The sequence below is a fragment of the Crinia signifera genome, chromosome 2 (genome assembly GCF_055691185.1).
Source record: "Crinia signifera chromosome 2, ASM5569118v1, whole genome shotgun sequence".
Taxonomy (NCBI): Eukaryota; Metazoa; Chordata; class Amphibia; order Anura; family Myobatrachidae; genus Crinia; species Crinia signifera.
Genome location: NC_139218.1, coordinates 376,517,626 through 376,534,933, shown reverse-complemented (window position 1 = coordinate 376,534,933; position 17,308 = coordinate 376,517,626). Strand labels below are relative to the sequence as shown.

The window sequence follows — 17,308 nt, the reverse complement described above, 5'->3', positions numbered from 1 at the left end:
ATGGTGACACCCAGGGGTGAATTTAGGGGTCAGGCCGCCCCTAGGCACAACATTTATGGCCACCCCCCCCCCCCCCCTACATATGTATATAAATATATATATATATATATATATATATATAATATATACACATATATATATATATATATATACATATACATATATATATATATATATTTATAGATTTCATACAAATGTAACTTTAGCCCACTCATAACATTGCTAGCTGTATCTATGGAGGACCCGGAGGGAAGGTGGCCGGGAGTCTGAGTAATAACTTTATTTGCTGTGACTGTGTCTCTCAGACACTGACTGACTGAGCACAGGATGAGCTCAGCTCAGCTGCTTTCCACAGCCATTGGATACACAGCAGCCAATAGGCTGTGTGTATACAGTAGCCAATGGGCGCTGGAGGCAGTGAGCCTGAGCAAATCAGCTCACTCAGCAAAGACGCAGGAGGCAGTGGCGTAACTTCAAATATTGAGTCCCCCGCCAAAAGTTTCTGGTGCGCCCCCCCGGCCGCCCGCCCGCCCGCTCGCCCACCAGCCATACTTACATACTTAGGAGTCCGGCTGTCAGCGATGCGGGCAGTGGGTGGGAGCCGGGCTGTCATCGGTACGGGTGGGAGCTGTGATGCCTGTCAGCACTGCGGTGGTCCCGGCTCCCGTCCTGGCTTCATTCTGATAATATGAAGAACGGACCATCACAAAATGTCTGCCCCCATACAGCAGACAGTTTCAGAGAACTGTCTGCTATATGGGGGCGGACATTTTATAATGGTCCGTCTCCATAGGCTCAGAATGAAGCCAGGACGGGAGCCGGGACCACCGCAGCGCTGACAGGTAAAGCTGCGGTGTATATGGGGGGGGCATTACAATAGCACCGCAGCCACCCGGCGCCCGCACTTACACTGCGACTCCTCGCGACCGCGGGGGCTGCGGTGCTATTGTTACGCCACTGGCAGGGGGACCCTTTGATACAGGCAGCCGCCGCCGGTGATGTACTTGTACTGTCACTGTGTGCATGGCAGAGCGGGAGGGTAGCGGCGGGTAACGAGCGACGCTGCCGCTGACATATGATGAATCATGTCAGCGGCGGCGCCGCTTGTAACTTGCCGCATCCCACCCGCTCTGCCATGCTGCTATTTAAAAGAATGGCAGCCCGCTGTGCCGCCCTTGATTGGTGCCGCCCTGAGGCCCGTGCCTCACGGGCCTAGGCACAAATCCAGCCCAGGTGACACCTTTATGAAGGTAGACCCACATTTAGCACCACCTGAACCCATTCTGCTCAACTTTTCCTTTCTACAATGGCTCTTCTACTTGACACTACAGTGTAGATTTCAGTACTTGGCTTATGTACAGTCTAAGGGGGGTATGCACTCACCTATTCAATACTGTTGTTAAGGACAGCAGTGCCACCCTTTCTGACAGTATTAAAGGCTGTCAGATCCAACTTTTTTTAAAGTCGGATTTGTTTTGTCTGAAACAGCCACGGATTGTCAAAATCACAGCCGTTTTTCGCCAATCCATGGCCGTTTTCCACAATTTACGTACTTTCTGACTGTCAGCAGATCGAATACTGACTGTCGATGTACTGTGGGAAGCCATCGTAAATGGCCGAGACGCCCGACAGTCAGAATCCGGGATTGAATACCAAATAATACCGCTATGACATCACTTGGGGTGGGTTTAACCCTTCTTATAATATGGATTGAAATGCCGGGTTGGTCGTATTCAATTTAATTTAAGTACCACTTAAAGTATGGGACAATAATACTTTCAAAATTGAAAGTCAATAGTGGTCTTCCAGTTGTTACATTTGAGAACGAATGCAGAGAATTGAAAGAAAGATACAGTTCCTAAAGGCAACTATATCAATAACAAAAGCTGAAATAACATTTGAAGTGGTTACATATCATAATAAACAGGGAATCAAGCAGAAAAATACACACAATAAGAAGTCACACTATCAGAGGCAAGTTCCAATATCCCAGACCTAAATGGTCCATACACACTGGGCGACTATGCCCAGCGTGTATGGACAGCGATGATAGCGTTCATCGCTGGGGGGAAAGCCACTCAGTGCATTCACATACACATGCCGGACGCGGACTGAGGGGAGAGGGCGGCTTTGCATAGCACAGAGCTCAAAGGTAGTATAACCGGCGATGATGCGGGAGCAGCGCTCACCGCTCATTGCCGGGCCATACACACTGGGCGGCTTTGAGCTGAAAGCCGCTCAAACCTGCTGTTTTGAGCGGCTTTCAGCTCAAAGTTGCCCAGTGTGTATGGGCCTTTAAAAAGCAAATTTGGGTAATATACAAAGGATTAAAATACAGTACTAAAATGGGATACGGTAGTATTGTCGACACCACTTAGGTTGACAGTCATTAGGTCGACACCATTGGGTCGACAGATGGCAAGGTTGACAGGTGTCTAGATCGACATTGGTGAAGGTCGACAGGTGTCAAGGTCAACATGGTTTTAGGTCGACACAACATTAGGTCGACACGGGTTATGTCAACAGGTCAGAAGGTCGACATGGGGTGTTTTTAACTGTTTTTTTTTTGAGCCGACATGTGCCGACAGGCGGTATTGCATTCCCTACCATCCACTAGGGCGTGGTGGGAGAATAAAATAGTGTGCGGAGCGCAGCGCGAACGCAGCGAGTGCAGCAAGCAATGCGAGGGGCTGCGGTTGACTTCCATGTCGACTATTTCGACATTCGGGTCAAAAAACAGTAATAAAAAAACATGTCAACCTTCCGACCTGTCAACCTAACCCATGTCGACCTAATGCTGTGTCGACCTAAACCCATGTTGACCTTGTCCCATGTTGACATTGCCACCTGCCGACCTTCACCCATGTCGACCTAGACACCTGTCGACCTTGCCACCTGTCGACCCAACGGTGTCGCCCTAATTACTGTCGACCTAAGTGATGTCGACAATACAATCCACACCCACTAAAATATATACATATCAGAGCATCCTGATCTGGTTTTTAACACTACACTGTTTCTGTACTTTATTGCACATTTAAACATTTTGCGTAGTCTTGGCCACACTTTTTAAAAAAATATTAATAAAGAGTTATATTTTAATAAATATCTACAATCAGTTGTAATATATCGCAAAATAAGCATCCGAGTGCACCCTGATATCACTACTCTTATTTTTGCTCATTAAAAGCTAACTACAATGGAGATGGCCAGCACCACCCGACATGCAGATAATGAAAGTTATTCATTTAATACTGGTTAATTATTGGAGGAAAAAGTGAATATTTTGCGATTGAACAAAGGAGCACTCAGTGCGGAATTAAAAAGCTCTCACTCCCAAAAGGGTAAGTATACCAGGGTTGCCGACTCTCCCGGAATGGCCGGGAGTCTCCCGAAAATCGGGACCCCCTCCCGGCCCCGCAGAAGGGTGGGCAACCCTCCCGGATTCAGGGGGGACCCCCCCTGCGCCCCGGATCGCGGCAGTAAAATGGGTCTCAGAGGAGGGGGTGTAGCTAAAATGACACAATTGCGTCATTTTAGCCCCGCCCCCTCCACGGAGATCCGTGAATTCAGCAGTTTTACGTCATGGGGGCGGGGCTTAGTGGCATCACACTTAAGCCCCGCCCCCTGAGCGGCTGCTGGAACTCTCCTCTCCGGGCTTCTCCCGGAGAGGAGAATTATAAAGTCGGCAACCCTGAAGTATACTTACCTGACCCCTGTCGCGATTCTCTCTTTCAGGATACCAATGTCGGTATTATGAACGCCGCATCCTGACTGGCTGCTCATCTCTATGTATTCTGTGCTGGACACATCCTGTAAGTTTATCTCAAATACCAGTTTTCTCAATGATAATACACAGCACAACGCAGGCCAGTTTCTAGAAGTGTTCTCTGTAATTCATGTGTCATTTTTTTTTTATATATAAACTCAGTCCAAAAGTTTTAGCTGAAAGTATCCGATATTACTCAGTGACCATTTTAATAAAATCCTAGGTCAACAGAATTATAAATAAAATAGAATTTACAAAGAGTCTGATCCCCAAATCAACAGAAGTGTCCTCCATGTACATTTATTTGATGACGCCAGGCAGCAGAAAGAATTGACCTTAACACAATGGCCCTTATTCTAGTTGACTCGGACGGATGCGTATTTTCGGACAGGAACCGAGTGTTCTTAGCCCCGCCTACCGTAGGGATCGCTCACACCGTCCGAATGCGGTAAGACGCCAAGCGAACGTACCGCGAGTGGATGTTTCATGTGAACACCTCCTCCATCTGTGGGAACTTCCCCCATCCTCCGATGGTCGCCGACCATCGAATGATGGACCGAGCGGTCAGGCAGCACCGAGTGCTCCAGACCACTCGGACATGTTTGCGTATGAAAGCAGGAACACGTGCGTCACGGCCGCATTACCATACGTACACCCAGCGTTTTCATTGGAACGCCCGTGAAATGCGGGGCGTACGCATATGGTAATGATCCCAAACAGCCCTTCACGCCCCTCTCCACCCCCCGTTTAGACGGTTCTGACCGATCATTTTCTGCATGGAACTCACTCCGTGTTCGGACGTGCGACGCGTTCGCACATGCGCAGATACGCAGATCCTTCCGACCGAACACGGAGCCGTCCGACTCAATCAGAGTATTGGCCACTGTACTTTATTTATTTATTCCTCTCCTGGTTACCCTACATGTATAACCATAAAATTATTGTATGGCCGACATCTTTATTGTCACATGTGAACCGTCACTTAACGGTCACTTATGTTCCAATTATAAGTCCCTTGTATAATGGTACACTGAAACTGTCCATAATTTCCAAATCATTTCCAATTTCAGGATATGCTCCAATATAAATTTAATTATCTAATAACACCACCACTACTGTATAAATGTACTCGTACACTACTGTATAAATGTACACGTACACTACTGTATAAATGTACACGTACACTACTGTATAAATGTACACGTACACTACTGTATAAATGTACACGTACACTACTGTATAAATGTACACGTACACTACTGTATAAATGTACACGTACACTACTGTATAAATGTACACGTACACTACTGTATAAATGTACTCGTACACTACTGTATAAATGTACTCATACACTACTGTATAAATGTACACGTACACTACTGTATAAATGTACTCGTACACTACTGTATAAATGTAATCGTACACTACTGTATAAATGTACTCGTACACTACTGTATAAATGTACTCGTACACTACTGTATAAATGTAATCGTACACTACTGTATAAATGTACTCGTACACTACAGTATAAATGTACTCGTACACTACTGTATAAATGTACTCGTACACTACTGTATAAATGTACTCGTACACTACTGTATAAATGTAATATAGTAGATGTATACTATTTTTTCCCCTCTTTGTGTGTTTGTGTATTAATTGAAACTTGTGACTCACAACCACCTTATTTTATATAAGAATAGAATTTAAAGTTAAATATTACATTTTTTTTCATAAATCATCAACCAAAATTGTGCGTTCCACCAGAAATCTCTGTGTGAAGGGATTGCTTGCCTCCCTACGATCAACCATTTTCTTTCTGAGTCCCCAAATCAACAGCCCAAGATGCAATGGAGAAATTTACTAAGATGGCAGTTCTATTTCACATGGAATGTTGCTATAGGCAACCAATCAGAATCTACTTCTTATGTAGTTAACACCTTCTAGAAGTTAATAGATAGTATTCACATCCTATGTGATATAGAACTTCCATCTTAGCAAATTTCCACCGAGTGAAGCCAGAAGATGACAAAACTCTGACTCTAAATTAAAGGTTCAGGTATACTATATGACTGACATTGCATGTCCAAACTGTGTCCCTCCAGCTGCTGTGAAACTACATATCCCAGCATGCCTTGCCATAGTTTTAGCATTCCCTAATAGCAAAACTGTGGCAAGGTATGATGGGACTTGTAGTTTCACAACAGCTGGAGGGCCATAGTTTGGACATGCCTAGTAGGGGGTCTATTTACTAAGCATTGGATAGAGATAAAGTGGAGAAAGATAAAGTACCAGCTCCTAACTGTCATGTTACAGTCTGTTTTAGAAAAATGGCAGCTAGGAACTGGTGCATTTTTCGTTACTTGTGCAGTACGCAGGTGTAGGGTAAGCTTCGCTGTTTGCGTAGTCCAATGGCTGCTTAACGTAGTTAGCGTAGTGACTCCGTGGCAGCCCGGCTCTGTCCCCGCCTCCATGGCAAGCCTAGTGAGCACCTCTGACACAGCGCCGGTAACCGCCAGATTCCCTGCGCTGGCGGACGCCGGCGGAGAGGGGATCATGCGGGCACCGGCTGTCTGAGACACAGGTGCATCTCAGACGCTCCTGCGTCTCAGCAATTATTAGCACGTGCGCCTCATGCAAAGGGGGTATGCTGGCGCAAGTGCATCCTATGCACAATAAAGGAGGCATTTTCAAACCCCCACTATCCACGCCAAACCCCCACTATCCTCCCGACCTGTTCATACCCCCACTATCCACGTCGGCGTGGAGTTGATTTTACAAAGTGTGGTGAACGCAGCGAGCCACCGAGCCCGAAGCGTTGCGAGCGCAGCGAGCCCTGCGAGGAGACGCGGAACACACGTGATGTAATCCGCGTCCCCTTGCGGGTCTCGCTGTGCTCGACACACTTTATAAAATCAACTCCATGCTGACATGGATAGTGGGGGTATGAACAGGTCGGGAGGACGCGTAAAGCGTCCGCTCGCCAAGCTCCAGGCTGGCGTGGATAGTGGGGGTGTTTCAGGAACACATTCACACCTGCCATATCATACATCTGAGACAGTAATGAACATTGTCACAGGTTCTGCAGCCGTTACACTGTCACTTCACCTTCAGCTATGACAGGGACACTGACTGACTGACTACGCTGATTCTGAAAGGGACGCTCGCGGGAACACTACGCTACTTCTGACTGACTACGCTAACGCTAGCTCTGACTGACTACACTAACTACGCTGGCCGAGGGAACACTACGCTGATTCTGACTGACTACACTAACTACGCTGGCTGCGGGAACACTACGCTACTTCTGACTGACTACGCTAACGCTAGCTCTGACTGACTACACTAACTACGCTGGCCGCGGGAACACTACGCTGATTCTGACTGACTACGCTGGCCGAGGGAATACTACGCTGATTCTGACTGACTACACTAACTACGCTGGCCGAGGGAACACTACGCTGATTCTGACTGACTACACTAACTACGCTGGCCGAGGGAACACTATGCTGATTCTGACTGACTACACTAACTACGCTGGCTGCGGGAACACTACACTGATTCTGACTGACTACACTAACTATGCTGGCCGAGGGAACACTACGCTATTTCTGACTGACTACACTAACTACGCTGGCTGCGGGAACACTACACTGATTCTGACTGACTACACTAACTACGCTGGCTGCGGGAACACTACACTGATTCTGACTGACTACACTAACTACGCTGGCCGAGGGAACACTACACTGATTCTGACTGACTACACTGACTACGCTGGCCGTGGGAACACTACACTGATTCTGACTGACTACACTAACTACGCTGGCCGAGACAGTAATGAACATTGTCACAGGTTCTGCAGCCGTTACACTGTCACTTCACCTTCAGCTATGACAGGGACACTGACTGACTGACTACGCTGATTCTGAAAGGGACGCTCGCGGGAACACTATGCTACTTCTGACTGACTACGCTAACGCTAGCTCTGACTGACTACACTAACTACGCTGGCCGAGGGAACACTACGCTGATTCTGACTGACTACACTAACTACGCTGGCTGCGGGAACACTACGCTACTTCTGACTGACTACGCTAACGCTAGCTCTGACTGACTACACTAACTACGCTGGCCGCGGGAACACTACGCTGATTCTGACTGACTACGCTGGCCGAGGGAATACTACGCTGATTCTGACTGACTACGCTGGCCGAGGGAATACTACGCTGATTCTGACTGACTACACTAACTACGCTGGCCGAAGGAACACTACGCTGATTCTGACTGACTACACTAACTACGCTGGCCGAGGGAACACTATGCTGATTCTGACTGACTACACTAACTACGCTGGCTGCGGGAACACTACACTGATTCTGACTGACTACACTAACTATGCTGGCCGAGGGAACACTACGCTGATTCTGACTGACTACACTAACTACGCTGGCTGCGGGAACACTACACTGATTCTGACTGACTACACTAACTACGCTGGCTGCGGGAACACTACACTGATTCTGACTGACTACACTAACTACGCTGGCCGAGGGAACACTACACTGATTCTGACTGACTACACTAACTACGCTGGCAGAGGGAACACTACACTGATTCTGACTGACTACACTAACTACGCTGGCCGAGGGAACACTACGCTGATTCTGACTGACTACACTTACTACGCTGGCCGCGGGAACTCTACGCTGTTTCTGACTGACTACACTAACTACGCTGGCCGAGGGAACACTACGCTGATTCTGACTGACTACACTAACTACGCTGGCCGCGGGAACTCTACGCTGTTTCTGACAGCGCTGCAACGCTAACTACGTACTGGGCGCCCGGCTAATACACAAGTACCGTATTTTCTCCATACAATGAATAGTACAGTATATAACATTTTGGGGGGATGTCCTATTGTATGTGTAACCATATCTTAGTACGGTACTCTTTACTTAGTTGGGCGCCAGCGATTGAAATCGCGGGCGTCGGGGGTAAAAATCGCGGTGATCGCGGGCATCGCGGGTAAATCGGGATGGCCGCGATGCCCGCGATGACCGCGATCACCGCTTATTTTCCCATAGGGAACAATGTTAAAACGGCTGATTGACCGCGATTTTACTGTTAAATGCCTCAATGGACCCGATTTGGGGCCAAATAGGCCAAATGAACCCTTAAATGTCCCCCCAAATTTTTAACGCCACCTCACGATCCACGCCAACCCGAAGCGTGGCGAGCGCCGCGAGCCCGCGAGGGGCGGCGGTACGCGTCCTCCGACCTTTTCATGCCCTACTATCCACTAGGGCGTGGTGTGAGAATATAATAGTGTGGCGAGCGCAGCGAGCCACCGCGCCCGAAGCGTGGCGAGCGCAGCGAGCCCCGCGAGGGGACGCGGATACCTTCACAGGTAGACGCGTCCCCTCGCGGGCTTCACAGGTGTCCGCCTCGCCACGGACACCTGTGAAGCCCGCGAGGGGACGCGCATAACTGTGAAGGTATCCGCGTCCCCTCGCTGCGCTCGCCACGCTTCGGGCTCGGTGGCTCGCTGCGCTCGCCACACTATTATATTCTCACACCACGCCCTAGTGGATAGTAGGGCATGAAAAGGTCGGAGGACGCGTACCGCCGCCCCTCGCGGGCTCGCTGCGCTCGCCACGCTTCGGGTTGGCGTGGATCGTGGGGTGGCGTTAAAAATTTGGGGGGACATTTAAGGGTTAATGGGCTCTGTGGCCCATTTAACATTGATTCCTATGGCCAAATCGGGTGGATTGAGCCATTTAACAGTAAAATCGGGTCCATCGTGCGTTTTAACATTGATTCCTATGGTAAATCGTGAGCATCGCGTCGCGGGCATCGCGGGTACATTTATAGCCGGCCGCGACGCGACCGACACGATTTCCATGTTTAACATTGGTTTCAATGGGAAATCGCGGGCATCGCGTCGGTCGCGTCGCGGCCACACATAAATGTACCCGCGATGCCCGCGACGGGCGCCCATCTAGGTAAAGAGTACCCTTAGTACAATCAGTGGAACATGTACCCTTGTGTGGCTCGACATATGGAGCGTTGATTATTTAAACATGGTTGACCTGACAGAAGAGATTTCTCTGGGCCAGACCGTCTGATTCATAGACATCTCATACTAATATGACGTCCTTCTAATGCAAAGAAAAATGTAATCCAATAATGACTCACTAATCCAACCAGTTCTTTCATGCAAATATACAAAAACAAATGAATGAATGAATAAATAAATAAATGCCTGAATATTTCGCCATATTGGAAAGACCTTTATAATCATTACCAAATTATGTTAGTCACATCGCCATCTAACGGGCCCCATACATCAGCAATCACAATTAATGGATTTCCAGATCCAGGGATTTTTTGGCCAGATAAATTTGATTTGCCCACACATTACAGATTTATTTCAGTGATCGGCAGATTTTTCCATCTAAAGATTGCATCTTCGTATCTGGAAATTGCCCAATCGATTGTCATTTAAGCTGTTCATAATGTAAATAGATGAAGAAGACAAATTGGGACTGCCCACACATATAAAAAAAGATCCGCAGATAATACCAGATTATTAAGCATGTTTAAAAATCTGATTAAGCAATCGATTGGCGATCCCTATTCATTTTTGATTGGAATTGCCAAAAGGGGGAGCCCACACATCTAAAATTAATTGTGGCAATCATCTCTAGATCTCAATAATGGGGAATAAATGAAGGAAGCGGTTTGGCTTGGAGGAGAAAGCTATCATACGGGAAGTATGAAATTTCAATGCAGTTTGGATGTAAAACAGGAAATTCCTGTAACAGTGGTAAAACAGGCCAGCAGCGCAGTATGTAATCATTTTACAGGTGCCCACACACGGGGCGCTGTGTGCGTTTTGTAGTAGATGTGATGAAATCTAGTGCAGAAAGTAACTGCCTGCACATGCAGTGTGCTACTGTGTTACTTTTACATTACAGGGGCATGCTGTTAGATTATGGATTACAGGGGCATGCTGTTAGATTATGGATTACAGGGGCATGCTGTTAGATTATGGATTACAGGGGGCATGCTGTTAGATTATGGATTACAGGGGGCATGCTGTTAGATTAAGGATTACAGGGGGCATACTGCTGGATTACTGATTACAGGGAGCATGCTGTTAGATTACTGATTACAGGGAGCATGCTGTTAGATTACTGATTACAGGGGGCATGCTGCTTGATTACTGATTACAGGGAGCATGCTGTTAGATTACTGATTACAGGGGGCATGCTGTTAGATTATGGATTACAGGGGGCATGCTGTTAGATTACGGATTACAGGGGGCATGCTGTTGGATTACTGATTACAGGGGCATGCTGTTAGATTACTGATTACAGGGAGCATGCTGTTAGATTACGGATTACAGGGGGCATGCTGTTAGATTACGGATTACAGGGGGCATGCTGTTAGATTATGGATTACAGGGGGCATTCTGTTAGATTACTGATTACAGGGAGCATGATGTTAGATTACGGATTACAGGGGGCATGCTGCTGGATTACTGATTACAGGGGCATGCTGTTAGATTATGGATTACAGGGGGCATGCTGTTAGATTGCAGATTACAGGGGGCATGCTGTTAGATTACAGGGGGCATGCTGTTAGATTACAGATTACAGGGGGGGATGCTGTTAGATTACAGATTACAGGGGGCATGCTGTTAGATTACTGATTACAGGGGGGGTGCTGTTACATTACTGATTACAGGGGGATGCTGTTAGATTAAATATTTGTATAATCTCCATTTATTGTTTAAAATCTATTTCAATAATACATTCGGCATAGCCACTAGCTGTGAGCACGGGTACTTACTCATCGTCTGATATGTTCTGTCCTGTAATGAGGTTGAGCCCAGATGGGGCATAGTCCCATGTTCTCTCCACAATGCCAATGTAGTAGGTTCTGTTCTGTGGCTCTGCCAGTACAAAGAGTGGGCAGAGGAGCTGCAGAGCCACAATGGTCACACAGTAAGGAGAAGGCATTTCTATCCCTGCCTGCAGCTGGCCAGCATGAAGTGCTTCCAGATTTGTAGGTGAGTTTATTTTATACAACAAAGGACACTCCCCCTGCCAGGCAGAGGTGACAGGCAGAAATTGGGACTAGAACAGGTGAAGATATGCAGATAGGATCAGGGCTGGCCTGAGAATGTGCTGGGCATCAGGCAGATGCAGCCAGAGGAAACATTTAAACTATCTTTAAAGTGTCAAAGTGATACAAAGTACATATACATATATATTTATTGAGTGCCAATATATCCCGCTGGCATTTACAATTGTAACTCACAACACTACATAATAACAGGCCAGGACTATAATAGGTCAAAAAAAAATTCTGGTATCCCCCCTCCATACAATTAGTATAACCTTTTTTGCCTAAATACTCATTGCCAGGGAGTTACATGTTTGTTACATGCTTGTTGCCAGGTAGTTACATGCCCATTGCTCTGGGGTTGGCCGTCCGTAATCTAACAGCATGTCCCCTGCAATCCGTAAACAAACAGCATGCTCCTCTGTAATCCTTGGCCGTCCTCACATACAGCAGGAGTCTATGCACCAAGAGATACAGTGGATGGAGAAAATGGATTAGCCAATCGGCACCTGTCATGTTACAGCAGTGGTGTCAAACTCATGGCCCTCCAGCTGTTGTGGAACGACACATCCCAGCATGCCCTGCCACAGATTTTATATAATGGATTGCTAAAACAGTGGAAGGGCGTGCTGGGACATGTAGTTCCACAACAGCTGGAGGGCCATGAGTTTGACACCACTGTGTTACAGGTTGTGTATGAAAAAATGACACTTAGGAGTAAATATACTAAGATGGGAGTGCACAAAGCAACCAATGAGACTCTACTTTTTTTGGTTGCAACTTTTAGAAGATAATAGTCTGGTTGCTACGGGTAACATCCCATCTTCAATAGCACTCCAATCTTAGTAAATGTATCCTTTGGTAACTGTTTTTTTGGTACTTTAGCCCTCTCCAATAATGACTCACTAATCCAACTAGTTCTTTCATGCAAATATAAACGGAAATAAATGCCTGAATATTTTGTCGTAGCTGAAAGATGTTGTAATCCTTACTTAGTTATTAGTCACATTGCCATTTAAAGGCCCATACACAAACTGGGCGACTTTGAGCTGAAAGGAGCTCAGTTTACAGTGTGCGGCCCCAGTGTGTACAGCCCCAGTGTGTATGGCCCCAGTGTGTACGGCCCCAGTGTGTATGGCCCCAGTGTGTACGGCCCCAGTGTGTATGGCCCCAGTGTGTACAGCCCCAGTGTGTACGGCCCCAGTGTGTACGGTGTGTAGCTCCTGCATCATCGCTGGCCCGGTATAACCAGCAGATGAGCGGCGGAGTGGACTGCTTTCTATAGTGTCCTGCTATGGAAAATTGCTAAAACGGGGAAAACGCTCAGTATGTATGCACTAAGCAATTTTCATCCCAGCGATGTTCCCCATCATCGTCGTCCAAAATCGCCCAGAGTGCATCGAACTTTACCCCCACTTCAGATAAATTGAATGGTACTTGTGTAGTTTCACGGCACCCGATAAATTGGATGCAATATCGGCCGATATATCGGATGCGATATCGTCCGATATATCGATGCGATCCAAAACGATTTTGTGTGGAGAGTGCAGTAATCCGCGACCCCTCGTGGGGCTCGCCACACTATATAAGATCAACTCCATGCGTAGTGGATAGTGGGGTTATGAACAGGTAAAGAATCACATAGGATCGCATTGATATATCGGCTGATATCGCATCCGATATATCAGGTGCTGTGAAACTACACAAGTACCAATTGAATAGTAAAAGCACAGTTGTGTTTATCGGATCCTCCGAATAAGCCAGAGGGAGATGAAAATGTTTAAGAATGTCAGAGTGGTAATAACGGGAAAATAATGAGGAAATCGTTTAGACTCGGAGGAGAAAGATATCATACGGGAAGTACGACATTTCAATGTAGCTGGGATGTAAAACAGGAAATTCCAGTAACAGTGTAGAACAGGCCCGCAGCGCTGATATATTGGGGGAAATTTACTAAAGGAAATTTGTAAAAAAAATAGGTGTATTTGTATCCAGAAATACACTTATTTTTGACATTTACTATCTCGAAAATATGGCAATTCGTATTGATAACACATCAATACGAATATGAATTGCCGTATTTTCGGGATAGTAAATGTCTGGATACAAATACACCTATTTTTTTACAAAATTCCTTTAGTAAAATTTAGTAAATTTCCCCCATAATCAATCTTAAGGACTGATGACACCAAGGCTAATTGTAACATAAACATGTAAATTTAGTTTTTCGGTCTTTGCTTGAATTGATAAAACTTCATTCACCGGGGTAAAACAATTAAACACCAGAACCACATGATCATGAGCAGATCGTGAGATGACCATACGATGGTCGCACGATCTGCTGGAGCACACGATCTGCATCCGATCTGATTCCGATCTGTACCCAGTTGAAGGGATCGTTTTCAAATCCAGACTGCAGCAGGTAGGATCTGCAAAATGACCAAATGACCAGCGGGGATGCTGATCGGATGGGAACCGGATCTGGGCTAGCCTACCCTCCCGGAATTGCCCCCGCACCCCCCTTTCTTACCGCACTTTTTGCCGTTTTTTCACGGGTCCGCGGCAAGAGGCGGGACTAAAATGATGCAAATCGCGTAATTTTGCGTAATTTTAGCCCCGCCCCCTACTCGTGTACCTGCGAATCACGACATTTGCCTGGATTGGGGGGCGGGGCTTTCAGTCATCAGCCCCATCCGCGCCCTATTACATACAATAGGTCAAGATTGAATAGAAATTGGGGGAATTGTGGCCAAATTGTTCCCGTCTGTAACCTGCATTAGATTACATTTTTGTAGAAATCACAATCTCCTACAGTATACATTTCTATATACTGTATCGAAAATCAGCCGCATGGTATATTTTTTCATGTGTCAGTGAACCCCAGTGCTGTTCTCTTTTGCTTTTTGTATTACATATATCTGTATAGGGACGTAACACACCTCTATTGAACAGCAGCTTATACCACTTTCCCATCATCCCGGGTCACACACAGGATTTTTGATCCTCCGTACCCATGTCTCTGTTTCCACTGCCATGGTTTCCTGTTTTTCTCCCGGGTTGACACAGTTTCCACTGAAACGGGAAACCCATGAAAGCAGGGCAGCAGGGGGCATCGGCAGATGTGTGTGCAACAGTGGGCATGCTGTCAGCGGCGGACGCATTCTCAGGTCACTAAACTGCGGTCACGACATGATCGCAGTTTATGTTGTGCTGGAGGCTGCGATAAGGTGCCAATCGACTGCTTTGTGGGAGCGGTCTGGACAGCACAGGCATGTTAGAAGGGCCGTGGCAGCTGCGTGACATTACACGCTACCGTAGCGGCCCAAAACATTGCCGCCCTGTGCCTGGCTTCACAGGGGGCAGCCGGTCACTTCACTCCGAGCACTTCTTTCTGTGGAGCGAAGCAATGCACTATAGTGATGTACCTGCAAAATGTTACAAGACCAACACTATGCTGGATGCGGCGTGTGGGGCAGTCTTGCCTTATGATGGGCGGCCTTCATGCAGCCTAACGCCAGGGGTTGCAGATTTTGCAATATTTCGCAAAACTGCAACCAGGTCTGAATCAGGCACAAAAAAAAAATGTCATTTAAACAGTCTGGTTTAAATGTTTAAATTAATTGTAATAATTTTTTTCTACTTCAAAAATGGTCTACGTCAGTGGTGTCAAACTCATGGCCCTCCAGCTGTTGTGTAACTACACATCCCAGCATGCCCTGCCTCAGATTTTATATAATGGATTGCTAAAACTGTAGCAGGGCTTGCTGGGACGTGCAGTTCCACAACAGATGGAGGGCCATGAGTTTGACACCACTGGTCTACGTTGAATGTTGAACAATGTTTATTTTAAAGTGGCTCACCGTTGAATCTGCTATTAGCGCTAGGGCTGTTCAGTCTGACTAGATGTTGGACTTGAAAGGGTTAATGAAAATGGCAGGTGTTGAACTTCTAAGACTCCACCTCCACACTTTCACCCGAGGTCGGAATTGGGTGGTGATGGGAGCAGAAATTAAAGTTTTGCCTAGGGTGCGGAAAAACCTTGCAACGTCCCTATGAGGTCGACTTGTCAGATGGCAACACTAACATAATGCCAACTTTGTCAGAATGTACATATTGTTATTGTTGACAGTCGGCACATCAACAATCGTTTTCCATTTTCTTTAAATTTAAGATTAATCCTAACTAGAACCCCGATCTAACCGTAACTGTAAAATTGGGTGTCGGCGTTCTGGCTGCCATAGTGGGGCAGTGAGGCACCTTCTTGTGCTGCACGTCGGGGATAGTTTTTTCATCCGAAGCCGCACAATATGTATGACAGAGAGCAAGGCCAGATTGCCAATGGATGGGACTAGAACTCCAGATCTACACATAACCATGGTACTTTACCCCTGTCTACTTTACCTCTCTCCAAGCCACAGAGGATATACTCCAATTGCTGGTCTCTCCTAGTGTGGGATGCACTAACACCCGCAGCCCTATTCCGCCGCACATCGCCAGCTGCTGCATAGATAATAATCGCATATGAACTAACATCTGTGGGTATTATCGCAAAGGACAACTCTTACGTTAAGAGCTACCCTTTGCACTGCAAGCAGCGGGTTTCCGGTGGCTCCCCCCTCCTCCTGTGCCCAGCTTCTGCAGGGCCAGAGACTCCACCGGCTCCTCCTCCCTGCACCCGGAAGTGGAAGTACGGGGCTAGAGAGGAGGAGGTCACTGGTGCAGAGAGCACAGTGGGAGGCTGCCTGGATACAGGTAAGGGGGGATGGCGTGCATCTGTGCGGGTCAGAGGGGGTCGTTGTGGGGCAGCGTGGGTCATGATAAGAAGCCCATAGGATTTTGTGGGGTCTCCCCAGCTTTTGCTGATGATACCCCCGTCGTGGTAACACGTTGTTTGGGTTTTTGTTAATACCAAAATGCGGTAAAACAATAATAGAGATTCTTGATATATTAAATGGCTAAGAAATATTATTAATCAATAATAGAGGTTCTTGATGTATTAATTGGCCAAGAAATATTTGCCCACCAACCAGCTTCAAGGTGACCTCATTTCTGGTGGGTCCCTAATACTAAGTTTGAATCCTTTTTGAGGTTTTGCACCCTTAGATTAAAATTTCGTATTAGGGACCCACAAGAAATGAGGTACCCATAAAGCTGGTTGGTGGCAAATATTTCTTGGCCAATTAATACATCAAGAACCTCCATTATTGATTAATAATATGGAGAGTGCTTGCAGCAAGTATGATCTCTGGGTCGGATCCAATGTGCATGGGACCGCGCATCAGATCGAACCTCAGACACATGCTGTTTGGGACGATTTCACCTGATTTCTTCGCCCAATCCGCCGGAATCGGGTGAAATCAGGCCCAAATCGCATGGTTTATGGGCACCTTTACACCTCTCCTT

At 46.8% G+C, this 17,308-nt stretch overlaps 1 protein-coding gene across 1 annotated transcript in view; it reads right to left on the bottom strand.

Moving 5' to 3' along the window:
- Window positions 1-11,799, bottom strand: part of LOC146058570 (ferroxidase HEPHL1-like) — a 73,170-nt gene extending 61,371 nt beyond the window's left edge. The window contains exon 1 of the mRNA XM_083170849.1: window positions 11,630-11,799. Coding sequence (XP_083026975.1) covers window positions 11,630-11,799 — 170 coding nt within the window. The remainder of the gene's footprint in view (window positions 1-11,629) is intronic.
- Window positions 11,800-17,308: the final 5,509 nt, after the last annotated feature.